The sequence below is a fragment of the Ochotona curzoniae genome, unplaced genomic scaffold (assembly GCF_017591425.1).
Source record: "Ochotona curzoniae isolate NIBS_2020 unplaced genomic scaffold, NIBS_Ocur_1.0 contig_46, whole genome shotgun sequence".
Lineage (NCBI taxonomy): Eukaryota > Metazoa > Chordata > Mammalia > Lagomorpha > Ochotonidae > Ochotona > Ochotona curzoniae.
The window spans coordinates 4,008,952-4,035,660 of NW_024466340.1; the positions used below are offsets into that span (position 1 = coordinate 4,008,952).

Sequence of the window (26,709 nt, forward strand, 5' to 3'; positions counted from 1 at the left end):
CGGCTAGGACAAGACAGGGTGAGCAGGAGAAAGACCATTTATTCCCCCAGTCACAATGGGACTGCTGGGTTTTCCAAAGAGCAGTGGCTGGCGTCCCTTTAAATCCTGGCTGATTGCCACAGAAGAGACAGCCAATCAACAGAGGCGGAGCTGGTGAGTTGCTGGGGCAACAGGCCCCTGGTTGGCTGGAGACATCAGCACTCCACTGTCCACTCCCAAGGAGAGGGAAGCTGATTGTTTGCTTTGGGCTCCTAAGCGAACACTCCCCCTCCCCTTTCCAGTCCCCGCAGAAGCTGTAGCCTTTGGATCTCCACGCTGGGGAACGCTGAGTGACAGGGTGGGATGAGGAGCAGAGCAGGTACCCTTACCTGGGACAGACACAGGCCTGGAAATGGCCGTGGGAAGGAGGGAGGGGGGAGAGACACAGGAGACCCCTCTGGCCCACTCGCCTGTCAGCCTGCTCAGGACTTGTAGCTGTCAGCACATCAGTGGGTGAAGCCATGGGAGGGGTACTGGGCTGGGCTCCCCAAGACCCAATGTGCCCCAGGTGCTTGAGCTGGTCTTGTGCGCACAGCATCCCAGGAGCACTGTCCCTACACAGATGAGAATCGCGGGGAGAACTTCCCGTCTCTTCTCCCCCTGCACGGGGGTTGGTAGAGGCACGTGGGTGTGCGTGCGTGTGTTCAGCAGGACGTGTGTGTATGTATGTATGTATGTATGTGAGGGCGTGGGGTGCCATCTTCCTGGGGGGAGGTCACTGTGGTTTCTGAAACTCTCTCTCTGCAGCCCCCATTGGAGCTGGAGAGCCTGGTCTGACTGCCTGGGAGTGTTCCCGCCCCTTCTGCAGGCTCCGCCCCAACCCTGAGCCAGGGCTACCAGGACACGCCCTGGCGCGGGGAGGCAGGTGTGTGCCATGTGCCAGGCCAGGGGCAAAAGCAGAAGGGAAGGCAAGCAGCCAGCCGCGTGGGCTGGGGTGGGGGAGCCTCAGGCTTTGGCCACTGCCTCGGAGACACCCTGGGCCGTGAGCTCGGCCAGCACGTTGTCCAGGTAGCTGGCGTCGGGGTAGCCGTGGCCCGTGAGGTTGGAGCCAAATTCCGTCTTGTGGTGGATCTCGTTCCACACCACGGTGTCCGACTCGCCCGTGGTGTTGGATGTGCCGATGGTGAAGATAAGTCTACGCTCCCAGGCCGTGATGAGCAGCCGCAGCACCTGCGGGCAGGTGGGCAGGGATGCTGGGAGGTGTGTGGGGAGCCCCAGGGGCGCTCTGACCCTTCCTGACTCAGCTAGCACAGACTAAGCCCACTCCTCGGGGCCACTTCCCTCCCCTTCCTTGTCTCCTGGCCCCTGTCAATCAAAGCCTTCCCCACCCAGGGTGTCCACCTGTGTCTTAGGGGATGAAGAAAGGGCCCCCACCCACTGGTATAGCTTCCACAGGAGCATCTGGCCTCCCCTCGGATCCCAGAAAGGAGGAACAGATGGTCCACAGGGTGGGGCTCAGCACTGCCAGTCTGTATCAGGGAGGGGCCAGGAGCAAGACTCCGGCTTGGGGGCTTGGGACGGGAGATGGGGGTCCCAGCCCATGTGCTCACTGCCGTAGGGAAAGGCAGAGACCTGGGGCTGAGAGGGCCTGGGGCCCAGGCTGTACCTATCTGTGTCTGATTGCCACACCCTCCTGGCCAGGCACTCACCTTGCGCCCCTTCTCGTTGTTGGGTAGGTAGCAGTGGCGTGGGAAACCTCTGGCGGTGAACTTCTTACCCGGGTTGGGGTGCTCGGGGCCCTGTGGGTGAGCAGGGGTGGGGAGTGGCAGCAGGGTCTCAGCCCCCGGACAAGGGTGGGAGTGGGTGCGGGCGGGGACGCTCACCTGGATGCCCGTGGGGATGTCATAGACGATTCGGATGGTCTGAGTGTCCGCAAAGCCTGGCAGCGAGTGGGGGATGAGGTGGAACTCCATCTTCCCCGGAGGCTGCGTGCCCGTCTTCTCACCGTAGATGGCCTTGCACGTGGGACACTGCAAGCTGCCATCCTGGGTGGCAGGGGTGGCAGTGGCCATGAGCACCCAGGGGATCCGCCCCAGCCCCAACTCCCTGCATCTCTGGTCCCCTCTGCCCTAGGCACACCTTGTTGCCGTTGGAGTACATGGCCACTAGGCACAGCAGGTGGTACATGTGGCCACAGCGGCCCAGACGGCCCACCAGCTCCGGCCGCACGCCCTTGTGCCGGAGCACACCCTCGTAGCCCGAAGCTGTGACCAGTCGCTCCATACAGATGGTGCAGTCCTGTGGGGGTGTCAGGGGAAGGAAACTTGGAACTAGGAGTGACGCTTAGGTGATGCCAACTGCCAGTCACCGGGGAAGGCCACAGCAGAGTGCAAGGGACTCTGAGGCCCTGAGATGAGGGGCCGCCCCTGCCTTGGGCTCACCTCATCAGGTGGGTTCTTGACCTTCTGCATGTATCGCCGAACCACGTCCTCTGGGTTCTTACCTGCGGGGACATGGTGGGGCTTGAGGGCGTCGTCCCCTCTCCCGCGCGCCCAGCTTGGCACAGGGCGGGGTCAAGGGTTAGCGGGCTTCAGGAAGGGTTGTTAGGTGCCAAGGGGGGCGTGGTTTACTGGGGGAGGGGTGAGGTTCCAGGTCTGAGAGGCTGGCCCTGCTGAGAGGGGGAGGAGCCATCGAAGGCGGGAGAGGGAAGAAAGGATGGCAAGTGCGCATGCAGGAGTCGGGGGAGGGGCCGGGGTCTGCGCGCGTGCCCTACTCTTCTTGAGGTGCTTTTTCTTGGTCTTGCGGCACACTCCGGGCACGCCAGGCACTGGCTTCACGTCGCTCTTGCTCACGGGCGGCGGGTGCAGGATGGGCTTGGGCGCGCGCGTCAGGCACACGGGCAGCCCCGCGGCGCACAGCAGGATCCCGGTCATGCCTGCGACGCGCGCGCGCGAGCCGTTACGGGGTGCCGAACCGCTGGGACCCCGCCATCCCACCCACCAGGCCGATTGGGGTGTGGATATCTGACTTCCCTGCACCCAGGGGAAGAGGACCTGGCCCCGCCCACCCTCCACGGGTCCGCCTTCCAGGGTCTCCCGGGGTGGAACCTCGGGGCTGATGGTCGGGGCCTCACCTGCTAGGGCCGGGTGGACCGGCCCGGTACCGTTCAGATTCTTCACCGGGAGCGCGGGGACCCTGCGGGAAGGGCAGAGGCCGCAGCTGCACCAGGGGACCCTGGCAAGACCGGATCTCCGGTGCCTATCACCTGGAGCTACCACCCCGACTCCCATCCCATCCCGCTCTGTGCCCCCCTCCCCAGTGCCTGAACCCCAACTTCTACGGATGATGCTGGTCTGGGCTCTCCCCAAGTCTGTAGTCCTGGGAAGGAAGGCGCTGGGAACAGAAAGGTTAGAAGACACCTGGCTGCCCCCTTTCATAGCCTCACCGCCCCCCTAAACTCACTAAGGGCTCTGATGCGTCCTGCACCTGGGGCTCCCCTCACCCCAACACTGGAGTTTTTCCTATTAGTTCCTGTGATGAAGCCGTGCACATCTGTAGATACACCATGTACCCCGGTAATCACAGCGGGAGAAAGGCCCACAGACACGCAAACCAGCAGCACATGACACATACATGCAAACACCACCCTCCCCACCCATGGCAGACACAGGCACACAGCAGAGAGCCCTCCACATCCTGACGAGGGGGAGCAGACACTGGGAGAGGTCCTGGGCGGCCCAGAGCCATCTGATCACAGGCCTGAGGAAGCAGGTGCACTGGGTCTCCTGAGATCCGGGGGCAGCAGGTCAAGTGCAAGGGATCGCAGGTGCCTGAGCATCCTGCTCCTGGCAGGTGGGGGTGGCATTCAGCTCTGTTCCTGGGGCTGCTGCAATCCTCCTGGGCCCTCCTGGCGGGGTGGGGAGGGAGTGTCCCCAGCCCCATCCCACTCTGCTTCCTCAAATGCCTCTAGTGCAGACACACAAAGGCCTTGGTCTCCTTCACCCACTCCCTTTAAAAAAAATAAAACTTCAATCCTTCTTTCTCCGTGGGACTCTCTGCACAGCGCCTGGCATGCCTTTACTGTCCTCTTACCATGCTAGACATCACTAATCCATCACAACACGCTCAGGCTGAATCCTCAACCAGCTCTCAGGCAACCTCTACCAATCTAAGTCTCTGTATGCTTCTCGCCCACTGGCGAGCTGGGGACAGTCCTGAGAGGCCCACCGTCTCTCCATCTGCAGGCCCCTGCGAGAAGGCTGGGGAGCAGAGTTCCCACGGCGCCGAGCGTGAGAGCTGCCCAGGGCCCCTTTTGATGTGGGCTGGGCCGTTTCCTCGGAGTGGCTGAGAACATCCTCCTGGCCGCAGGGCCTCCCGGAAGCAGGGCAGCTTTCACCCCTCACCCTGCTTTCTCGGGCCCAGCCTGGTAAGGGATCCTCCAGGTCCCCTCGGAAGTCAGGTGTGGTTCCCTCCCCCGCCCCCGCCAGGCTGGTTTCCCTGATGCACTGCCTGATCCTGTATCCCATGCCCCGTCACTCCCACCCTGCTTTGGCCCCTGCCCAGCCACCGTCCTGTGCAGTCACCCTGCCCTGTCCACTCTGCTCCAGTTGCCCTGCATCCCTGCTCTTCCCTACCCAGGGCCTGTGCACCTGCTGATCCAGCCTCAGGATGCTCTTCCCTCCTACCAAGGCTCACCTTCTCCTCCAGCTCAGGTCTCTACTCCAACAGCCTTGGATGGGAGATCTGACGGATGCCCCTGTGTTTGTCCTTTAATCTACTTAGTAGCATGGGTCACCTGCCATGGAAAGTCCTCAAGCAAGAATGGCTCCAGGCAGTCTGGTCCATCCCTCCCTCATTTCCTAGCTCCTCCTCCATCTTCTCAGGGATGAGATGACCTTGGGGAGCTTCCTTCCCTCTTCCCCCCCAGATCCTGAATGAAGGTACTCAGGTCTTGTGCAAATGCCACCCAGATAGAGACCATGCTTAGCCACCCCGTGTTAACTGCAGGTATTCAGCATGGGGGGAGGGGTGCAGAGGGAGGGGGGAGGTGGAGGGGAGGGGAAAGTGGGAGGAAGAGGAGGGAGGATCGTGTAGGATGCTGTGGGTAGATGCCCTATGACCACAGGCTTAGGCTCCTCCCCGCCCCATGGCACACACAGAAAGGAGCTGGAAGCAGGTGTCTTGGACAGACGCGCTCGGCAGCCCCCGTCCTGGGAGGTCCTGGCCGACACTCGACACTCGTCCTAAGGTGGGCGTGCCAAGGGAGAACTGGCAGCAATTCCCCGGCAGCGCTCAGGTCCAGCTCATGACAGCAGTGCTGGTGTGAGGTGCTGCAGACCGCTCCACTGGAACTGATTCTCTCACCACGGCCAAGAGGCCAAGGCGGGAAGCGGTGCCCGCCCAAGTCCGGTCTCCCCAGGAAGCTCCTGGGAGAGAGCCGCGGAACTGCTTCCCACTCCACCCCTGCCCTGCAGGACCTGATGTCCACAGTGTCCACAGGGTGGGCAGGGAGGTTCTGTTACAGCTGCTGTTCCGTACACTGTTCCCTGCTCTCATCTGAGTGCCTTCACCTGCCTGTTCTGAGTCTGCTCACACTGTCCCTCCCAGCGCATACTCAGGGATCTGAGTCCCGGAGGCCTGAGCTACCGCAAGCGACTTCCCCAAGCCAGGCAGCCCAGTGTTCTCTAGGTCACAGGCCGTGTCCACCTGCCTGCCTCCGTCATCAGACTGTGGGCTTCTGTACAAGTGGGTATATGGGTGCCTCGACTCCACAGCCACACAACATCTGATATGAGACAGATAAGAAATGGGGTTACTGGCACCCTGGTCACTTAGGGGGTCCTAAGAAACAGAGGCACATCTACATACAAGGTTGGGCAAGGATGTCAAGTCCACTGCCTCTCTGCTGTCTATGGCAGACATGACCAATCAGTCGTAGGTCTCCCTACCGCCCAGCCACGGGACAGCTTTACAATCACCCCCAACACAGAGCTCAGGGACCTTACTGTCACTATGGCAGAGAGAGTTCTGAGATGACGTCTGTCTGCCACTGACGTAGCAGATGATGGAACCCAGAGAGGGAGGAAGTGACATCATGGAGGTCACTCAGCCAGTTAGTGCTGCAGTTGATAACCACAGGGTCCTGGAATTTCTGAGTCACAGGCCATGGTGACCTCCACATCAGGCAGGGGGGCCAACCTCTGTGTCCTCCAGAAGCCTAGAGCCTTTACTTTGGGTCCTGGAGCTGGTCCAGTCCTGGGCACGCTCATCAGGGGCTGTGCCTACTCTGGCCACCCCAAACTCATCTGAGGGTCCAGGGCTGCCCTCCGGCTGGCTGGGTCAGCATCCAGCCCTTTGCCTGCCTCTAGCTTCCGTGGCCCTCCTCTCCTAGCCCCTGCCCAGGCCCATGCCTTGTCACAGCCTCTGAGGCCAGCTTCCAGGTCTCTGGATTGAATTCTGACCCCCCTCTCAAGAGACCTGGCACTGATCCAACAGCCCCCCACGGGCAGCCCTGGAGAGCTGACTTGGAGCCCAGGCTGGCGATGAGGGCGCAGAAAGTGAAAATGTCCTGCACCGGGTGGCAGAAGTTGGAGGGTGTTTTGGGGCCCCCACGCTCCTCCTAGAGGCTCCTGGGAGGTGGGGGCTGGGCCGGCTCCGGCCACCTGCACCCCTCCTCCAGCCTGGGCCAAGTCCCCTCTGCAGAGCCTGCCACAGGACACATCAACAGCAAGCCAGACCCCAGGACACGAGGCTGTTGGAACCTCGCTCTCCGCCCTTCCTGGCTCCAGCACCACACCCTGCCCCCATTTGCCATCCAAGCCTCTGAGGTGTCCAGGACCGGAGCTGCACCTCCCAGAGAGGGGTTAGAAGCAGTGGTTGGCATCTGGGGTTTGGATTTCTCAGTGGGGGATGGGGAGTCCCGGGGCTCTGCCCAGCCTGGGGGAGCCCAGGTAGCAGACAGGAGGGCTGGGGAGCAGGGCAGGGCAGGGCTTGGTTCCCACGGCCTGGGGAGGCCATGGCCACGTGCTCTGCAGTGTGTGGTTTGGCCTCCCAGGGAGCTGGGCAGGAAGTGCTTGGGGGTTGGAGGGAGGGTATGTTTGGTCTGACCCTGTGGTGCAGAAGAGGGGGGAGGGTGGGCAGGCCCCAGGCCTCAGGGGGACAGGGAGGGGCCCTTGTGTGTCTTCCACATTCAGCTGCTAACAGGCAAGAGAGCCTGTGAGCTCTTTCAAGACAGAGCATGGTGTGAAGTTCAACAGCTGCCTGGGGAGGAGGGGCCCCCCAGCTGCCCACCTCCTGCCCTGTGCTGCTGCAGTCCCTGAGGGCAAGGGGGCACAGAAGCCGCACCAGCATTCGCCCCTGCAGTTGGCAAGTGGGCACAGCAGCTGCTCCAGTGTCCTTGCAGCCGCTCCCCTCTCACACCTCCAGACACCAGAGCCCTCCCGGCTGCAGCCTGCAACCTTCGAGGAGGCCCCTGGTGTGTGAGCTGACCTGCTTTTTTTCTGACTTCCTCTGGAGTCACACTGGCTGGCGATAACACAACCAACCCAGTCCTGCCCCACGGCCTTTGCACCTGTGGGCTCTCCTCTGGGATGAAGGTGCCCCAGCTCCCTGCCAGGCTCGCGTCTCACCTCTTTTTAGCTTGGCTCAACCTTACCTTGTCAGCAAGGCTTTTCCTGACCTCTTCATGTAAAAAAAAAAAAAAAAATTACTCACTGTGGGGGCCAGCATTGTGGCACAGCATGCTACACCTCCACCTGCAGCACTAGCATCCCATCTGGACATGAGTTCAAATCCCGACTGGTCCGATTCCAAGTCAGCTCCCTGCTATGGCCTCTTTCTCTCTGTCTCTCCTCTCTGTAATAAAATCTGCCTTTCAGACAAAACCAAAACAGTTTTTTTTTTGTGTGTGTGTTTTGTTTTTCTCCTTCTGATGGCTTATATTTATTCCTCTTTTGGAGTTTTCCCCTATTGCAGCTGCGATTCCTTGCCATGCTCTGGAATCACTTCTTTGTCTCCCACCAGACGTGAGCTCCTAGGGGGCAGAGACCAGCCCTTCTGCAGTCACTGTGTCCCTAGGGCCCTGAACACTGCCTGCCACCCAGGATCTGTTCCCAAAGCAGGGATCGATTCTTAACAAGCAGATGAGCACACGCCACCACCAAAGTTAAGAACCCGGCAAGTGGGGCACGGGACACAGGCCAAGGGTAAACCTCTGAATGCGGGGGGCAAGTTTACAAATCAAAGAGCCCAGGCACAAACCATTGGCAAGAGGAGCAAATCCTAGGCCCCTCAAGGAGCAGAGAAGGCAGAAGGCAAATGACGCCTCCTTGGCACCTGCTGGGTTGGCACCACCCTGCATGTTTGCTAGCAGGGGGTGGGAGCCAGGGTGCAGGTATTGCACAGACCAGAGAGGCCCATGGGCTCAGCTGGGATTACACAGCAGGAGCAGGTGCCAGAGTAGGGACACAGGGACAGTAGGTTCCAGCGGACACAGGGCAGGGGTAGGCGGGGGTTGGGGGCGGATCTGGGGCCAGGGTCCTTTTAAACAGCACAGAAGGAGGGTAATCCCTCAGTAAGTCACTTCACCTGGCAGTCTGTTCAGCACAACCCTTACCTTTATGCTTATTCTGTCCTGTTCTGTTCTATTCCATGCCATTCTATCCCATCCCATCTTAAACCCTCCCTTCCCCTCCCCTTCTCTCCCATCCCACCCTGTCCTAACACACCCGCTCTAACCTAACCCATTACCCTAGCCTGCTCTGTCCTCATCATTTCACTGTATAGATTAAATGCTGGCTACTACCTGCTGGTTCCTGCCCACTGTGTGGTGGGGGTATCACATTACTACCCCTAGAAAGCTCTCTAGATCTCCCAGCTTTGCCCATACCCTCCAAAGCCCCTCCTCTTGTCACCCTGGTCCCCCAGCCCCTTTTGGAATAGGGCAGAGGAGCCAGGCTGCTGTCTGCAAGGGGCTCTGACTGGGGCTTTCCCTGAGGCCTCTGCGGGTCTTCTTTTGCGCTGGAATTTGGAGCTGTCCGAGGCTGAAGCTGCGGTCATCTCTGTCCCCACGGTGGCTCAATCCTCTGGGAGGCTGACCACACGGGGGGGCGGAAAGGAAGGGTGAGGCCAGCAGGTGGCTGGAACATTCCAGCTGCCTCCCCCCGCCGCCCCTACTCCCAACAGTCCTTCCTCCTGGACAACAACAGGAGAACTGAGGACGCAGCTGAACTGCTGCCCCGTCCCCATTGCACAGACTCAGGCTCGGGAGAGGAGACAGACCTGTTTCAGATGTCACCGCTGGGGGAATGGCCCCCAGCAAGTCAGGCTCTCCAGGCAGCCTAGCTCCAGTCCCTGCCCTGGGGCCTGGGGACCCCTTCACTCAAGGTTTCCCTACTGCAAACCTTTCTTCATGGAATCTCACCGGGAAAGTCAACTCATGGGAGAAATTCCTGGTGGACCCACTCTGGTTCAAAGAAGAGCAGGGCTACGGGTCAACAGCCACCACTCCAGGTCACACCAGGAACAGGGCGAAAGCGCAAAGGACAGCGGTCTTTCAGGAGCAGCCCATGGAGGAAGTGGCATGTCCAGCAGGGCAGTGCCTGTTCTAGCTAGTCACTACAGGATGCCACCCCACTCAGAGCAGGTACAGTGGACCTAGAGTCCCAGGTCTCCGTCTGTCCCCAGGGAAGGCACCACCACTTTCCCAGCCTCAGTTAACCCTTCTGTAGTATGGGGCACACAGACTAGTTTGGGGGTAGATGACACAGATGGAATTTGAGAACTGATAATAAGCAAGACGTGCCTCACTGTCCTGTGGACCTGGTGGCATCCAGGGGGAGCGATTTGCCCTCCCCTCTGGGTCAAGAATGGACATAAGTGAATGTCAAGGCCTTTAGGGGATGCCTGGTGCACAGGCCTGGGCAAGGATTGTGCATTGCTGCAGGTCTTGGCTCCCCCAATCCTGGGCTGGGTCCTGGCTGCCAGCGACCCCAACCTATCCTCCCTCTACCCTGGAGCTCCCATCTTACCCCGGCGGGATGGAGGCGCGTGCGCTCACGCCTGTGGAACGCTGGGGCCCGGGCCGGTTGAGGTTGTTCTGTCCCGGGACCGGCGCGCCGCTGGGGGCACTTGGGCTCCTCGGGGGTCCCGTGGGAGGCGGTGTGGGCTCAGGGGGACCGGTGGCGGGCGCGGCCCAGAGCGCGGCGCCGGCGAAGGTGGCACTGGGGCGCACGGCGAGCGTGCCCGGAGGTCCTCCAGGAGGCGGCGGCGGTGGTGGCGGCAGCGGCGGCGGGGGCGCGGGCGCGGGCGCAGGGGTCGCCTTGCGGCGCTGAGAGGCCAGGATGGCGTTGGAGGCGGCGCGCGTGCTGTTAACCAGCAGGCACTGCTGACACGAACAGGGCTGGCCCGAGTTGGCGCCCACGGGCCACGACTGCGACTTGGGGATGGAGCCGACCGTGAGCGGGTAGGCGAGGTCCAGCCGGCGGCGCAGGCGGCGGCGGCGGCGCGTCTGGCGGTTCATCTGTGACATGCTATTGAAGTAGATGAGGTAGCAGAAGCCGAGCGAGGAGAGGTCGAGCCACGGGTGCTGCTTCTCGTAGGCGTTCTGGATGGTAACGCAGATGTCCATGTCGTAGGCCGTCCACGCGCCACTGTCGTTCTCCCACTCCCACACGATCCCCTTGCCCGGCGCCGACGACGGATCGTAGAAGTTGCGTCGCACCGGACGCATGGTGCCTGCGGGGGGCGGGAAGAGGGCATCAGTGTAGGGCTGGTCCAGGTCTGTGCACACCAGGGAGCGGGCAGAGGTGGGCCGGGGACTGCACACACGTGGGAGGGGAAGAGTCGGCAGGGCCTGGCCGTTCTGGGCGCGCCGGGAAAGTGAAAGGTCAGGCTAGGGGGTGGGATGCGGGCAGGGGTCAACAGGGGCCAAGGCTGGTGGAGACCCTGCAGTCGCAGCTCTTTCTGCCTCCGCTGGTTCGCACTCATCTTGGCCCTGGCCATTTGACTTTGTTCCTTTGAGCACCGGTTCGTGTTTTCATCCAAAAGTTTTCTTGCAAGTTTATCCACTTCTTCCTGCCTTGGTTCCCACGTTCATAAAGACTTCATCCCTTCACACCTGCAGGTGCTCTGTGCAGCTCAGCCACGCTTCATTCACTCACCATTCCTCCTTCATTCATTCATCATCCCTCCTTCATTTTCCATCATCCCTACTTAGAAACCTCTCCAGCTCAGCACAAAGACTCAATGGCTAAATCCTCCCGTTAAAAGTGCCAGCATCCCATAGGGGCGCCGGTGGCTGTGGCGCTGCAGAGTACGGTGAACTCGCCCAGGAATACGTCAGCTACTCCACTTTCCATCCAGCTCCCTGCTTGTGGCCTGGGAAAGCAGAGGAGAATGGCCCAAAGCCGTGGGACTCTGCACCTGTGTGGGAGACCCGGAAGAAGCTCCTGGCTCCTGGCTTCGGATTGGCTCAGCTCTGATCATTGTGGCCACTTGGGGAGTGAATCAGTGGACAGAGATCCACAAAGAAATGTGCATCCCTGGCTCCTGAGAGTGCGTATGAACACACACAGATACTCACATGCATGCTTACACATAATACAAACTTGCCCACATGTGCACATTCACAGACATATGCACAACACACATACTACACACACAAGCACATACAATACATACCCAACACAAAATACACAAATACCTTCACGTATGCACATGCTCTCTACACTCCTATGGTCCCTCCTTTCTCTGAGTTCCCTTACACCACATCTATTTGCCCTGTGCTCTGATGTCCCCCTCAAGAACACAGAAGCCCCAGACCTGGGACTGTGGTTCCCCCTGCTCTGTCCCCAGCACCTGCACACAACCAGGACTTGGGAGTCGGTCGTTGAACAAATGATGGAATCATTAGTTCTAGCATCGACCCCCTCTGGGCAGCTGTTGCTCCTTCACAGCTCTGCCTCTCCTTGGAGCTCTCCTCGGATCACATGTGATCCACTTTACTCCCCAGCCAGGGTCCCAAGCTTGCCAACGCATCGCTACACATCAGTCCCTTGGGAACTCTGGGCGGCACAGACGTCAAGCCTCAGGCTGCAGGATTGTCAGTTTCTAGCTGTTGCTTAGGGGCGGCCTTGCAGCTGGAGCAGAACCTGCTGTTGGCTTCGCTGCACACACCTGCCGAGGCTGCACACTCTGGGGCTTCTTGGCTGTTTGCGAGGCCAAGCAGCCTCCCCAGGCCTCCGTCCCAAGTGAGGTTGGCCTTCTTTCCACCCAACCATGGAGAAGCAGCAGGAGGAATCCTGCTCAGGACAACTCAGATCCAAACCAGCCACCGCTTTCCCCAGAGCCCTCACTGGGAGCTGACCCAAAGTCCTCGGTGGGAGCCTCCAAGCCCCTGGCTGTCTACCCCTATCTCTCTCCATGACCTCTCACCTGCCCAACAACCACCCCTGCCCCCCGCCAGTCCTCAGATGCTGCCCTGCCCCTGTGCTTTTGCACTCCCAGGCTGCGAGGGGCCCGGCCATTCCTGCACGCTCTCACCTGGGTCTCTCACTGCCCTCCTGCCTTGCTCAAGGTCCTCCCTGGCACTCAGTGGGCCTTGAAGGTAACATTGCTGCATGCCCTCTGTCTCCTTCTGCTGGGCTGGCAGCCCACGGGCTGCTTTACATCCCTGGTGCCTGCACACAGTAGGTCCTCTCTACACGGTGAGTGGTAGGTGTCTGTGCCTCTTCTTGGGGTGCCTGGCCCAGAAAACTGCAGCAGGGGGCCTTCCAAGCACCCCCTCTCCCCATCCCCCCACCAGTCAGGCTGCTTCTTCCTGTCCACAGACTCTGCTCTGACAGTCCCTTACTGGTGGCACTACTCAGGCATGGACAGAGCTTGTTCTCTGTGTACAGACTACCTCTGCCAACTGCCCAGCTCTGTGTGCTTGGGAAACTGAGGCACAGAGGAGTCACGGTTGCTAAGGGAGAGGCAGGTAAAGTGGGCAAGAGGGTGGACTTGGCCGGCTGGCACCTCAGTCAGGTCCCTGGGTCCCCATGCTGTTCTAGCCAATCACAAATGGGAGGTGGGAAGGCGCCTTGGTGCTGGGTCCAGCATTTTCAATTAAGTGTGCATGCATTGATTTCCTTCCTGGTGTGCAGGGGTTACAGGGAAAACCTTGGCTCCTGGGCTGCCTCCCCACGCTGGACTCCCTTACCCAAGCTCTCATTTCCCCAGGTCCACAGGGGAAGGAACCAAAGCCCAGGGCACCTGCACATGGGACCCTTCCCAGGAAGGGAGGCCATAGGAACCTGCCTTATTTGCTCACTGTGCTCCTGGAGGCGAGCCTCGTGGTGGCAAGGGATCTTTGTACAAATCCTGCCTCCCACTGCCTCAGTGTCTTTGTCTGTAAAATGGGAGTGTTAATAACTGCCTTGAAATCATCCTGAAAGACAGAGTCAGAGAAGCTTTAGTCTAGGAACACCACACGTCACCCACGGTCCCCCTGCCCAGCCCAGGCACACTGGGTAAACTCCTATTCATCATTCAAGACCCTCTACCACCCATCTCCTGCAGCTCTGCTGCACGCCCACCCTGGCACTACTGCTCCAGGACCCAGTTTTTTTCTCTTCCCGTACTGGCCAATGATTTCTGGGAGGACAAGAACCGTGTTTCCAGCACAAGTAACAAAGCCTGGCATAGGGAAGCATCTGCAGCTGAGACGGGCAACCCACTTGGCCTGCTGGGGTGCCGGAAAATGGGGCGGGGGGTGGGGAGAGGAGGGCTTGTTCCTGAGGAGGCAGGGAGCTGGAGCAGCAGCATCGGGGGTTGGGCTTTGAGTGCAGGGAGGGTCAGGGGCTTCCAAGGTGGGTATCTGCCAGTGCTGCAGCAAAGGACTCTGGGAGCTGGGCGGTGCCAGCCTGCCCTGGGCGTCTGCCCCATCTCCAGGGTTCTATTTACCAGGTATTGATTCTCCTGCCTGTTTACTGGTAGTTATTAAAGGCGGAGTCCCTGGAGCCCTTTAGAAGTGCGATTGGAGCCTGGAGAGCAGCTGTAATTAGGGCAGCTGCCAACCCCCACTGTGCTTCGCACCCCGCAGTGCGCCCACTGCTGCCTGCCTGTCCATCTACCTCTCCAGCCCTGGGCTGGCCAGGGACCAGCCAGGGGTAAGGGCACCACAGCTAGTTCTGTAGTGACCCGCCTGGACTTCCATCTCGAGATTTCCAAGGCCGCAGCAGTCAAACCGCTCCTTGTCCTCCGCAGTGGCCTTGGCCTAGATTTGCATGCAGAACAATGGGCCTAAGAGCGGGGACAGCTTGTGAGTCGGCCAGGTCCTCGGGCTGGTGGCCCAGGGGCAGGGCTGGCTATGCTGTCTCGGTGACCACGAGGGTCTGTGTGGCACGGCCGGGAGGAGCCAGGGTCAAGTGCACGCACTCTGGGGCCTGTGTTTATAGCTGCTGCTGCTCTGCAGCCCCAGATTTGGGAGGTTGTTTGGAGGAGGGGAGACACGAGGCAGACTCAGGAAAGTTGTAGTTATAGACGCAGAGGAGGAAAGAGGACGAGGGACCAAGAGGCCCAGCCAATCGTTAGGTAGCAGCAGAGTCTCAGAGGGCTGGGGAGGGGAGAAGCTGGGCAGGTGGAAGCCGGCCAAGGCAGCTGCGGCAGCACAGCTAACCCCCTGACACCTGTCGCTAGCTGAGTACCAACTGTACCAAGAACCATGCTCTGCACTTGCCTCGTGCTCCCTTCCACTGCTGGAATGGTTCCCGTTCTACAGACAAGGAACCTGAGAGGCCGAGGGCAGAGGTCTACTCAGCTCATCAAGGAAGCCCCAGGCCCTCCTGGATCGAAGGGTTTGCCTTTAGCCGGGAGGTGACCCCAGACGGCAGAGAATTCCCTGTGGGGAAGGGAGCCTCCTCCCTGCCCACACACAGCCCGACCCGAAGCAGTCCTCCTGGTCCAGGCCAACACTGAGCACAACGCTCCCATTTCCCTCCCTCCCTTTGGGGGTGACCTCCGGACGGAAGTGATCTCAGCGTAGGGACACCAGGCCCTGACGGGAAGGAGGATTCTGGGAGGAGGTCACGGGACATCCTGTCAGGTGGGGGAGTCCTGTGATTGGGCTGGGGTGGGAGTTACCCATGGCACCGCTTGGATGCTCCACCCCAAGGGAGTAAGGGCACCGGGCAGAATTCTCCTGCATCCCTACAGTAATGCTGGACATTCTAGCCCCTTCCCCAGCTGAAGGGAATTCACGTAATCCTCACACATGCCACCCTCCCTCGCCCTCAGGGACAGCATTAACCCTTGTGAGAGGGGAGGAAGGAGAGGCGAGGGCCGAGAGAAATCACGAACGCATCCACAGTTATCCGTGACTTAAGTGGATCAGCTGCAGCCCAGACCCAAAGCTGCCTGGCTTGGGCTGCCGATGCTTCACTCATTGCTCTGCTTGCCTGAATCCATGTTCCAGAGGGGGGAAACTGAGGCACACAGGTGCGCAAGCAGCACAGCTGAAGTTCAAAGCCCCAGACTGCACCCTCAGAGGTCTTGGGGGAGGAGCAGCTGCCTTCTCTCCAGACTCTTCCCCTCTCACAGTGACCCCAGGTGCAGTAAGCTCATCCACGGTGCCTGCTGCTGTGTGAATGTCTCCTGCGCATACTCATGGCAGCCCCGGGATGGGCATTCGTGTGAGTCGAGCCTTACACTGTGGGGTTGGAAGAATGGCACGGAAGGCCAGCAGGGGTGCTGGCCTAGCCCGGCCCGGGGATCCAGGCTTCCTCTGGCCTGGCGCCGCGCGATCAATAATCCCACAGTGTTCGGTTTCCCTCCAAACTCTCCCCGGGGACTCGTTGAGCTAAGCCAGGGCCGGTAGCGGTTTCTGCCGGGGGTGGGGCAAACCAGCTTCCCCCAGGGGCTGCTGGCAGCCAGGTTGGGGCCACTATCTGGGGAAGGCTGAGCAGTGTACCACGCAGCCTCACCCTCGCGGCAGTTGGAAGCTGGACCGTCTGGGGGTGGAGGACTTCCCAGGTGGAATCGGATGCATGGGTACAGCAGCCTCAGCCAGGAGCAGGAGACAGAAGGGAGGGACCAGGAGGGACAGACAGGCTCTGGAATGAAGCCTTGTCTGTGGAATGCACCTGACAACAGTCATGGATAAGCCCGCAGAAGGCCCGTTGCGTGCCAGGCGCTGTTCCGAGTGCTCACGAATGCCAACCCCCAAAGCATCGTGTCTCACACAAGGGCTGAGTGAGGCACAGAGAAGGGGGGTGCCTTGCCAAAAGTCACACGAGCACCAAGTTGCAAAGCCTCCATGGGGACCCAGGCTTCCACGGCTCCCACTCTAGGCAACATCAATCCTGCTCACCTAAACCATTGTGGGGCTTCCCTCCTGGTTCCCATCCTTTGCACCCCATGTACCACACCAGGGTGCCTTTCTCAGACCGGAGCCTGGTCATGACACTTCTTTTGGGCAGCAGTCTCCAGGGCACGCAGACATGAGTTTATACTCCCGTGTCCCCCCAGTGCTGGAAGGCCTCCTCCTCACCCCGACCCCCGTGGCTAAGGCTGAGCTCGTTTCTGATTTTGGCATTTCTTTGCAGACGGGAGAAAGGGGAGGTATGTGCATGTGTGCTTGAAGTCCATGCAACACATGGCAGGATTGAAGCTTGCACGCCACGGCAGGTATGGCTGCACTCTGACCCACGTGCCATTTATAATTTTTAAAAGTAGGATGCAATAGTTAAACATTGAGTTAGACTTGTGTCAGTCTGCATTTCCAAAATGGCAAAATACGCCAAGGTGTTGTGGCTCCAGGCCGGGCCTCCCTGGCAATAGGAGGCAGAGTGCAGTCACGTGAGCCCCGTTCGTGCCTTCAGGGACTTGCTAAGCACCAACTGCATACCAGGCACTTTCAGACTGACACACAGAGACATACACAAGCAGTGAGACACGCAGATACACCCACGCACGGGCATACAGACACACACACACACAGTCTGCTGCCCAGGCCCTGCTGGCATCTGCACTTGTAGTCCCTGTGTCCCTGGGGAAACCCAAATCACCTGGCAGGTGAATCTTGAACTCAAACCTCCTACTGTCCTTGCCACGGCACCAGGTGGCTGACCCCTCACTCCCTAGGACTCGGGAAGCTGGACGAAGGGCCCAGCATGGCGTGACTTCTCCTGGTGGGTGTTACCTCCAATCAAAAGGAGAGGGACGAAGCTGTCACCAGGAGGGGGTGGCCTCGCGGCGGCGGCGGCAGCGGCGGCTGCTGGCAGCCCCGTCCAGCAGCCTCCTCTGACTGCTCAGCTCCAGGGCCTGGCGCCAAGCTTCCTCCTGCACCCTGTCACCGGCCTGCCACTGCTGTTTGGGAGCGGAGGTGGCATCCTGGAGGGACTCCAGGGGCAGGCTCTCAGGGCGGGTGAGGAGCTGAGCCCGGCTGCAAGCCCCCATCCTGGCAGCTCCTGGGGTCCCCGGGTCAGAAACAGCACCTCCTCCCCCCGACCCTTTGGTGCCTGGCCACCTAGGTCATAGCCAGCACCCCCCACCAAAATGGGGACGCTTAGGGACAGGGTGTGGTGGCTGTTCTGTTTCTTGTGGCATTCCTAGGGCCCATACACAGTAGGTGCTCATTAAATCCCGATGGAATGAATGAACACAGACAACCCCATGCAGAGGAGTGTAGCCCCGGTGGGGCGGGGAGGGGGTAACGGAGGTCTCTGTTCCAGGTGGAGACGCTGAGATTCAGGGAGACTGCCCCACTCCCTGTCCCACCCCCACAGTCCCAGTGAGTCTGACCTTCCCCCACAAGACTCCCTGAGGCAGCCGATCCCAGATTTTAGGGTCCCATGTCCTCAGATGTCAGCCACAAAGAGCTGGATGGGCAATGAGGGTGCTTGCTGTGTAGGGGTCTGGTGGGTGTCCTAGAGACTGGCTAACCCAGAGGGAGGAGTGGGAGCCACAGAAGGCCCTGGCAACCCCACACTGAGGAGCCCCTTGCCCGTCACCTGACTGGGCACCTCCACGGTGACAGTTCTGACCCACTGTCCCCGCTCCAATCTCATCTGACAGTCCCCCTCACTCCCTCCACCTTCTCTTCACCTTGCACTGCCCCCTGCACAGTTCCGTAAGTTGAGGCACCCATCCATCTCCGCAAGAAAGTCCCAGTCTCCTTCCATCCAGGCCCCTGCCTCTCCCGTGTCTCCTCTATCAGCACAGCACCCTTCCCACTTCACTCCTTCTCACCTCCTTCGCCCTCATCACAGCCCTCCCACCTCCATGGCGCCTTCCTGCTCAGGGTCAGCCCCCTTTATGGGGCCCTTCCTTGTCTCTGAGCTCACCTCACCTCACACCACCTCCTCACCCTTCTCTTTCTACCCCGACTCCCCTCTGTAGCACTATTACTTGTCATCCCTTGGGGAGAAGAGCCCGGGGGATGGGCAAAAGCAGAAGGCAGAGCAGGAAGAAAGAGGAGGAGGAGGAGGGGGATATACGCCCTCTCACTCTAGCCCCGCCACGTGTGGGCAGGTGGCTTGGCTGCTCTGTCCAAGGTACTGCGGCAGCTGGGACCTGGCACAGCAGGGAGGGGAGGGGGGATTGTCCGGAAGTGGCCCCGTCCGCACACCTTACAGCCCTGACTCCAAGTTTGGGACCCACTTTTCCTGGCTAGGGTGAAGTGAGTCCAGGCAGAGCTGAGGAGGTGCCTGCCTTAGCAGTTCCTGCCCCACCTGCTCCTGCTTGGGCCTCCCAGAGCCAAGGCTGGTCCTGCAGCCTGGCCCAGGTCCCCAGGGGCCTGGCTGCTAAAGGGTAGCAGCTGGCAGCCTGGCCTGTTGTGCTCCAAGAGGCCTCCTTTTCCCCTGTCCCACTGTTACCTCACCCACCTCCTCTGTACACTGCTACTGCGTCCTCCCCATCCACCTGTTTACTAGCATCGGGCAGGCACCTGCACTGGACTGCCCCTTCAACCCAAAGCACTCCAGGCTTCTACAGGGAATCATTTGAGTTCCCCCTGCTTCTTCCGGGGGTCTTGGGGCAGCATAGCAGTGCCCAGCAGCCTTGCTTCACCCTCAGGATGACCCTCCCTGGAAGGCACAGGCTTCTCCCCACATTGTAGCGGCAGAAATGCACGCCCAGGGGGGTATAGGGGCTCATCTGTGGTCACACAGCTGGTCTGTTGGCTGGCCTCAGGAGCCGGGACATTCAAAGGCAAGTCCCCTGAGCTATGGCTCACCTCTGCAATGCTGTAGTTTGCAGTGGGTGAATTCTTTCCCCTCTGGTGGTCCTGTGACCCAGTCTAAGGGCTGATGTGGAGCAGGCACCAGAGCCCACACAGTCAAAACAGTGGTAAGCCCCCCTGGTCTTGGAGGGGGCTCTCCGAGGTGCACGGTCAGGCTCTGGGTGGAGGATCATCCATAGTAGGGTCTTGGCCTCCAGAAAGGCTCATGTTCAGCTGAGCTGCACCTGCTGATGCTCTCACTGCAGGATGAAGTGTCCCCAGGGGGTCAGACCCAGGCCAAGGGCTCACCTGGCTCTGCTCGGAGAGGGCCCAGGCAGAGCCCCCAGAGCTCCTGGGAGTACAAGTCTTAGTGTGGGTCCTGACAACAAGCCCGGCAGAGCTCTCAGGAGGGAAAAGGAGACAGGAATTCTCCCAGCCCTGGCACCACATCTCACCTCATTTCCTATCCCTGCTCCTACTCGGAGACCTGGTTTCTGGCTTAGAACTCACAGGTTCGGTGACCTTGGGCAAGTCACCCACCCTCTCTGGGCCTCAAGTTTCCCATCTGGCAGTCCTTTTACTCTGGTGGTGGCACCCTGGCCTCAACAGCCTAAGTGTCCCCAGAAAGGACTCTTCCCCAAAGGCAAGAAACAGGGCTAACCAGAGCCAGAGCTACCCAGGGACAGAGGATAAGCCTGGGAGATGCTGGGCCCAGCTGCCACCTGTCACTCCAGTCCAACAGCTTGGCAGCACCAGGCGCAGCTTTGCTTAAAGCTCAAGGCGCAGCAGTTGTAGATGGTCTCCAAGCCTGGCCTCCCCCAGCCTCAGCTGTCCCATCTGCAGAATGGGCAGGCGGCCGGCCCGAGTCCCTCAGCAGCAGATGGAGAGGGAGATAGGGGATGTCGGTCAGGTGGGGACCCCTCCCTTGCTCCCAGCCTTAGCAGGCAAGCAAGGGATCTGCAAACAGCCAGGAAGTGGCTGAACCCCTCCACCCCCACCCCAACCACCCATTCTGTCCAGCTGCGTGGGCTGGATGGAAAATACAGGGTCTGGGTGAGGCCCTGCAGGCTTCTGCCCCCTCAGCAAGGGATGCAGGTGGCTCCTGAGGAAGTGATGGCCTCTTCCGGGGGCAGAGAGCCATCCCCACACCCTCCCCACCGTGGCTGGCCCCACTGAGTGCCCCCCACCTCTCATGCCAAGCCTTGGAGTGACCATTTGTGGTGATCTTGGTTTGTCTGGGGAAGGGATGACTGGAGACCAAGGCAGGTGATAAAAGTTTCAGGGCCAGCTGAGCACAGTGCCTGGGGAGAATGTTAGCAGTATGGAGCGAACCGCTCGCCCATCACCAGGCCCTGGCCCTCCTCTCTGACCTTCTGCTGGGACAAGGAAGTCGTATGGCTCTGGGTCGCGACACCCTGCCTCCACACTGAGGGTTCTGGCTTGGATACGGAGGGGCCCTGACCTCCACGGTGCAGAGCTGGGGGAATACAACCCATTGGAAAGAAGAGGACAGCTGCCGAACAAACACCAGTCCCACAGAGAAGAGCCTGGCCAATCACCTGGGACCCTGACACCTGGGTGCGCCTCTGCTGGCTGCAGGTGAGGCTCTCGGACAAGGCGCTGTGTCAGCCGTGCGCAAGCAGGTTGGTGCCATGTGTACACACGGACATGCCTGTGCACGTTGGCACACGGCCCCCAAGGGTGTGCATGCCATGTGGGCTGTTGTGTAGCAACAGCGTTGTCTCACCCCACGGGCAGCCTAACAGCAGGTTAGAGTGAAGGTCAGAGAGCTACAGCCCTTAGGCCAAAGCCAGCTGGGCCTGCCTGCTCCCCGCACAGCCCAGGTCTGGTGCTCACATTCACACCTAATAAGATCCTATGAGCCACAAAATGATAAGCGATTCAAATCGCAGCAGCAACTAGCTTCCCTGAAACACGAAGTCACGTGTGTCGTTTACATATAGTCTAGGGCAGCTTTCACGCTCCAACGGCAGAGGCGATGGAGCCCCAAAATACTCATGATCTGAAAACCTAAAATAGCCACGATCTGACCCCAACAGAGAGAGGCAGCAGCTGCCAGGGCAGAGCCAAGGCCACCCTGCCTCCCAAGGGGCAGAGCCTGGGCCACGCCAGGCCACCCTGCCTCCCAAAGGGCATTGCACTTCAACGAACTTCTGGGGGAATGATAACACTGAAGTCTCTAGGTGGTAGCTGGGCTCATTTCCACGTAAGTGCACGAGCTTTGGGTTTTACAGCTTTATGTCGGTTTTCCAGGCAAAGGACCTCCAACTCCTCTCTTTCCTACACCCAGGATGTGAGCATGCGTGAGGGACAGGGTAGGGGCTGAGTTCATTTGTGGAATACAACAGACTCTCTTCTTTCCATCCATCCAATTGCTCCGCTAGTGTCACCATGCCCTAGCCTATGCCACAGTTCAGGAGAGGAGGGGAACCTACCCACAGTCACCCACATGGCTGGTCAATGCAGAGGGGGCACTTGGGACTCAGCCCTGCTCTTTCTTGGGTCATTAACAGCAAGGACGACAGGGCCCCTCTGGACATGAGAAGCGGGAGCTTGTCCCTTTGCCCAGCAGGCTTCCTGCCAGCCCCTGTAGGTCTCCAGACCTGCCTCCCTGCCTGGGGGGTCTTGGCAGGTGTCCAGCAGCCTGCAGAGCGATGAGTGGATTTTTTTTTCCCTTTTCCTGCAAACACAGGCAGGTGTGGAGTGAATAGCTCTGGGAAACTGCAGGAGGGGTGGCCGGGAAGTGACCGGAGCTGTATTTCTGGGGAGTCAGCACGGAGGAACTATAAAATGGGGATGCTATTCAGAGAAACTGGGGATTCAAGGGGAGGTTCCTGGTGTGGTAGCTATGGGATGGACTGTCGCTGCTTTTGGGGACCCAGGAGGGTCACCAGCTGCGATTTGGATAATCTTAGTCAGCATTAGCCAGGAACCCCAGAGCAGCAGAAAACGCAGCCCTGTCTGCCTCCGGCCCTGTCTCTGCCTCCATAAAGAGCCTGGAGCCGGGCATGCCCAGCACCTCACCATTCCCCCGCCAGGATCCCACACCCTCTGGAGGCCTGGGTGATGACTGCTCCTCCTCTCAAGTTCAGATCCAAAAACTTTTGAACCTGATGCTTGCCTCAACCACATCCTGCCCTCTCCCACCCCTACCCCTTGCCCTCCCACATGATGGACTCCTCTGATGTGTTCTGTTCCTTCTCGCCCCACAGCCTTTGCACCGCCTGCTTCCATTGCCTGAAACGCCGGTTCCTCCCTGCTCCATCCACAAATCTCTGGCCACGCTTCCCTTCCTCGATTGCCCTTTCACAAGGGCTCCTGGACAGTCCATCCGATATACTCAGTCCTGCCCACAGTCTATGAGGTCAGAAGTTAGCTAGCTCCACAACTACAGCGGGGTGTCTGGAGTCGTCACCTTGGGGGACACCTCCATCAAGGACCCCATGTAGCTTCCTGTTAGACTTGAGGGTCTGGGTGGGTGGGATATGACACTGAGCAGGGGGTTCTGTAAATGGTGGAGCGTGGGAGTGCCATCAACTGTGACCAGGGCCTGGAGTCAGGGGGACAGCGAGGGACAGAGCTGTCCCATCAAGAACCCGCTTGGGAGGGCCCCAACTAGATTTTTGTACTCTGTGAAGACCCTGCAGGTGCCAGGCAATGTTGGAGGGTGACACGGGCTGGTAGAACTTTCTGCAGACTGACTGGCAGTATTCTGGACTGCTCTGTCCTGCAAGACACATGCAGTCACAGAGCCATGGAGCTCCACCGTGGCCAGTGAAACTTCTAACTTTGCTTCATTGCAACTAAGTTTCAAGAGTCACACTTAGCAGCAGCTCCCAGGTCTGAGGGCGTGGCTCTAGTTAGCAGAGGGGAGGGTTCTTCCTCCACCAAGGCAGTCAGGTGCTGCTTTGCTCTCCAGCCCCCTTAGCTCCCTGTGGATGCCTCCACATGGTCTGCCCCCAGGGACTTGCGCTGATGGTCCATGTGCCAAGGACACATCAGCTCCCATGGGGCAGGCCCTCCTCCTCCTCTTGGCCCACCCATTCACCCCAGGAACCAGCAGGCCAGCCCCAGGGACACCTGCACAGGGAATAGCGGAATCCAGCCCCAAAGGGTGAGGGTGCAGGAGCGACAAGTCTGTCTGGTTGCTCTCATCTGCACCGTCATCTGTGACGTTGCCACCAACACCACCATCGCCACCACCCTCGTGCTCACCACCAAGCGACACCCACACACAGACGGCCTGCCACCACGTGGCCGCCAGCCTCACTTTCCATCACTCCAACTCTGCCACCACTATCGGCATCCATGTCACCGCCACCAATGACTGCCCCAGTGTCACCGTCGTCGCCAACACCACCACCCCTTCCACTATCACGGCCACTTACACACCACAGACACGGCTGCTAACACTGTCACCATGGGCCTCAGCGCCCCCAAAGCCTGCCACCCTCGGAGCCCATTGAGGACTTCAGCGAAGGGCTCTGGCTCTGCATCTCAACCCTGTCACCACCACTTCCTGGGTTCCAATCCCTCAGCTTCCACAAGCCTCAGTTTCTCCATCTATAAAACGGACCGCTCTGGCTCAGAACACAGCAGGAGGATATGCTGTTTGTGATTGCTGGGAAAAGTGCAGCTGAGGCCCCAGTTCTATGGTAACCGAGCGCCAGCACTCTCCTGGGTTCAGAGCACAGTTCTTCTAGGGACGCTGCCCTGTCTCCCTAGAGACTCAGGCTGCCCTGAGGCCCTACAACCCATCTGAGAGGCAGCGTTGGAACCAAGGGCTCCAGTGGGCTTTGGCTGGACTTGCCTTCTTTCATTCCCCACCGCCCCGACCTGGGGTGGGGATATTGGGAAGAGGGAGCTGGGGCGGGAGTGTGCTCACCTGTGTCTTGGCGAAACTGGTGCATGGACTGCAGGTCGATGATGTAGGGCACCAGCTGGGCATCCACCTGGCCCAGGACCACCGAGCCCCGGGCATCCTCCTTGAGCACATTCTCGATGTGGTGGCACACGGTGGCCGTGTAGGGACGCCAGCGGCTGTATTCATTTAGCCACTCCCACACCACCACCCGAGCCACATTCTGTGGGGGGAAGCCCAGCCCGGACACTGGGACCATCATGCCCTGGCCTGGCCGTGACATGGCTGCTGCCGTCACCCCAAGGCCCAGGTCCCTTCCTGCTGCAGCAGCCTGGGGTGGGGTCTGTGGGTCAGGAGCAGGAGGACTGCTCTCCCAGCCTACAGGCCTCGGTCAGGAGCCGGGAGCCGCAGGGCTGTCTCAGATAAGGGCCTGGCCTGCCCACCAGCAGGTGTCTTTCCCACAACAGGGGGCAGGGGTCTGCAGAAGCTGTGTCCACCCCCACCCCCAGGCTCAGGCGAGATTGCTGTGTGGTGGTAGCCGCCCCTGGCTAGGTCCGGCCTCTTGTCTTGCCGTTCTCTGGTCCTCTCCAGCCAGCCAGCCAGGCAGGGCCTGTCACCTGGGAAGCCAGTCCCAGCCTGCACTGCCTGCAGCCCTCTGGGCTGGCACAGCGTCCCAGACCCCTGGACTTGGCTTTGGCTTCAGCCTTGGTGCACCCCTTCCCGACGGCTCCTGCTGTAGGGATGTCCCTGCCCCTGGGTCCCCTCTGCACAGAGGCTGCGGTGGTGATGGTGGTGGCGGTGGTGTTGGTGTCCCGGAAGGCCTGGTGGTCGCAGAATGCGGTGGGAAGGCACAGCACAGACCCTCCTCTGGCGGTCCCCGGCTGCGACTCCGGAGCTGGCCGGGGGGCCGAGGGGACCGAGGGGGGCGGGGGCCGTGGGCACGCCCCACCCCACTCGTGCTCTCGACCTGCCAGGAGAGGGAGAGAGGGCCCTTTAAGAGTCGCGCACAGCCCCCTCCCCCTTCCCGGGAGATCGCCGGGCTGAGAACAATGGGGAGCCGATGGGGGGCGGCCAGGGGGGACTGCTGGGGGGTTTCGCCTGACCCGCGGCCCCTAGGGACCAGGCCTGCCACCCGCACACCCGTCCACCCAGGCCGGGGTTGGGGACAGTGCGGGGTCCAGGGACTCCCCGCTTGCAAGGCCCCTTCCTCAGCCCCTCCCTGAGTGCACCCCTTTTCCGGGGCTCCATCCTGTCCGAGAGATGCGGGGTGCGCGGGGTGCGCGGCGCTGCAGGCGCGGCCCAGCGCCCCTCGGGGGTCTCATCACGCAGGAGCGGGATGGTTGCCGCCACACTGCGTGGGGGTCCCAGCCCCGGGTCCCCCAGCCCAGCCCACCCTGCAAGTCCCGGGGGTGGGGTCGCGAGGTACCCGCGTGCGCGCTCTCCTCGCCTCACCTCTGCTCTGCCCGCTCCTCCGCCCGCGCGTCTGCACCGCCGCCTGTGGCCCCGAGTGGGAGGGGGCCGCCGTCCCGCCTCCGCGCCCGGTCCCTGCGTGGGCCCCGCGACCGCCACTCGCGGACACCCTGCCCCTCCGATCGGCCGAGCGACGACGGACGGACAGACGGACGCAGGAGCCGGCCGCACGCCGGGATCCCGCGGGAGGGAGCGAGCGAGGCGGCCGCGGCCGCGCTGGGGAGGGAAGGGGAGGGGGCGGGGAGGAGGAAGGGGAGGAGACAGATCGCGGCCCTGGCGTCGCCGGCGGCGACACGCGAGTCCCGGGGCGCCCCAAATGCGTGACCGGGTCCACCCTGGATCCCCCGCCCCCCAAGCACGTCTGCCTGAATGCCAGCAGGCATCCCGGGGCTCACCTGCTAGACCGAGTCGTGTGGCGCGCACAGTAGGTGCTGGGTGGATGTCAGAGTGAGTGAATAAGGGCTAGCAAACCGAGGAGAGATCTCAAAGCATTCTAGGGCGGCCTCCCTGGCTTGCCCCACTCTCGCTGGAGGTTTGAAGGGGCCAACAAACGGAGGAGGAGACCCGGAGACGGATATGTACAGCTGGGGGAGACTGAGACCCCGAGACCAATCTAGGCCTAGGGCGGCGCAGGAGAGCAGTGGTCGGCCCCAGCCCTAGGTCTGATTCTGCTGCCAGCACCTACTTCCTGCAAAGCAGCCACCTGCTCCAGGTGAGAGGGGCAGGAAGGACATTCTGTTTATCAGCCTGGGGAGGGGACCAGAGACCCTCCGTCTTCTTGTTCCCAGCTACCTGCACACAGCAGGTGCAGTTAGTAACGGAAGGCCAGGCTGGTGCAGCCTGCAGCGACTTTGCCGTTAAAGGGGGCAGTCAGTCGCTCCTTCCTCAGCCTGGCCTGCCTCAGGCAAGCTGGATGCAGCCCAGGACATCACTGGTCCACCGGGAGGCGGATGCCCTCCCCACCCCCCCGCGCCCCGTGGAGGGGGGCTGAGAGTGTTTAGATGAGGAAGATGAAGGCTGAATGCCTTATACCTCCAGCCTGGCTCGCACACAGGGGTCAGCAGGCCATTTGGGAGGCTGCCCAGTGCGGCCCACGCTTGCTTCCCTCGGGGCCGATGTTGACAAACTCAGCAAGGTCTGAGTGCCTTCCTGGAACCCGCATCCGCCATCTGGAGGAACCTCC

General features: G+C 60.7%; 1 protein-coding gene across 1 annotated transcript; it reads right to left on the bottom strand.

Annotated features, from left to right (window-relative positions):
- Window positions 1–25: 25 nt before the first annotated feature.
- On the bottom strand, window positions 26–26,064 carry DTX1 (deltex E3 ubiquitin ligase 1). The gene is made up of 11 exons (XM_040986957.1): window positions 25,922–26,064; window positions 25,509–25,742; window positions 24,081–25,023; window positions 10,008–10,713; window positions 3,113–3,174; window positions 2,753–2,914; window positions 2,421–2,482; window positions 2,119–2,277; window positions 1,863–2,024; window positions 1,689–1,778; window positions 26–1,209 (listed from the first exon to the last, which is right to left on the bottom strand). Exons 3-11 carry the CDS (start codon window positions 24,337–24,339, stop codon window positions 985–987), a joined length of 1,887 nt encoding a protein of 628 aa, XP_040842891.1. The 5' UTR covers window positions 24,340–25,023; window positions 25,509–25,742; window positions 25,922–26,064; the 3' UTR covers window positions 26–984.
- Between the last annotated feature and the right edge of the window lie 645 nt (window positions 26,065–26,709).

Excerpts from the sequence above, each read along its gene's own strand:
- DTX1 (XM_040986957.1), bottom strand. The coding sequence starts at position 24,339 with ATGTCACGGCCAGGCCAGGGCATGATGGTCCCAGTGTCCGGGCTGGGC. Across the intron at positions 2,915-3,112 it reads GGTCCACCCGGCCCTAGCAG|GCATGACCGGGATCCTGCTG; the intron begins GTGAGGCCCCGA and ends CGCGCGTCGCAG. Across the intron at positions 1,779-1,862 it reads ACATCCCCACGGGCATCCAG|GGCCCCGAGCACCCCAACCC; the intron begins GTGAGCGTCCCC and ends GCTCACCCACAG.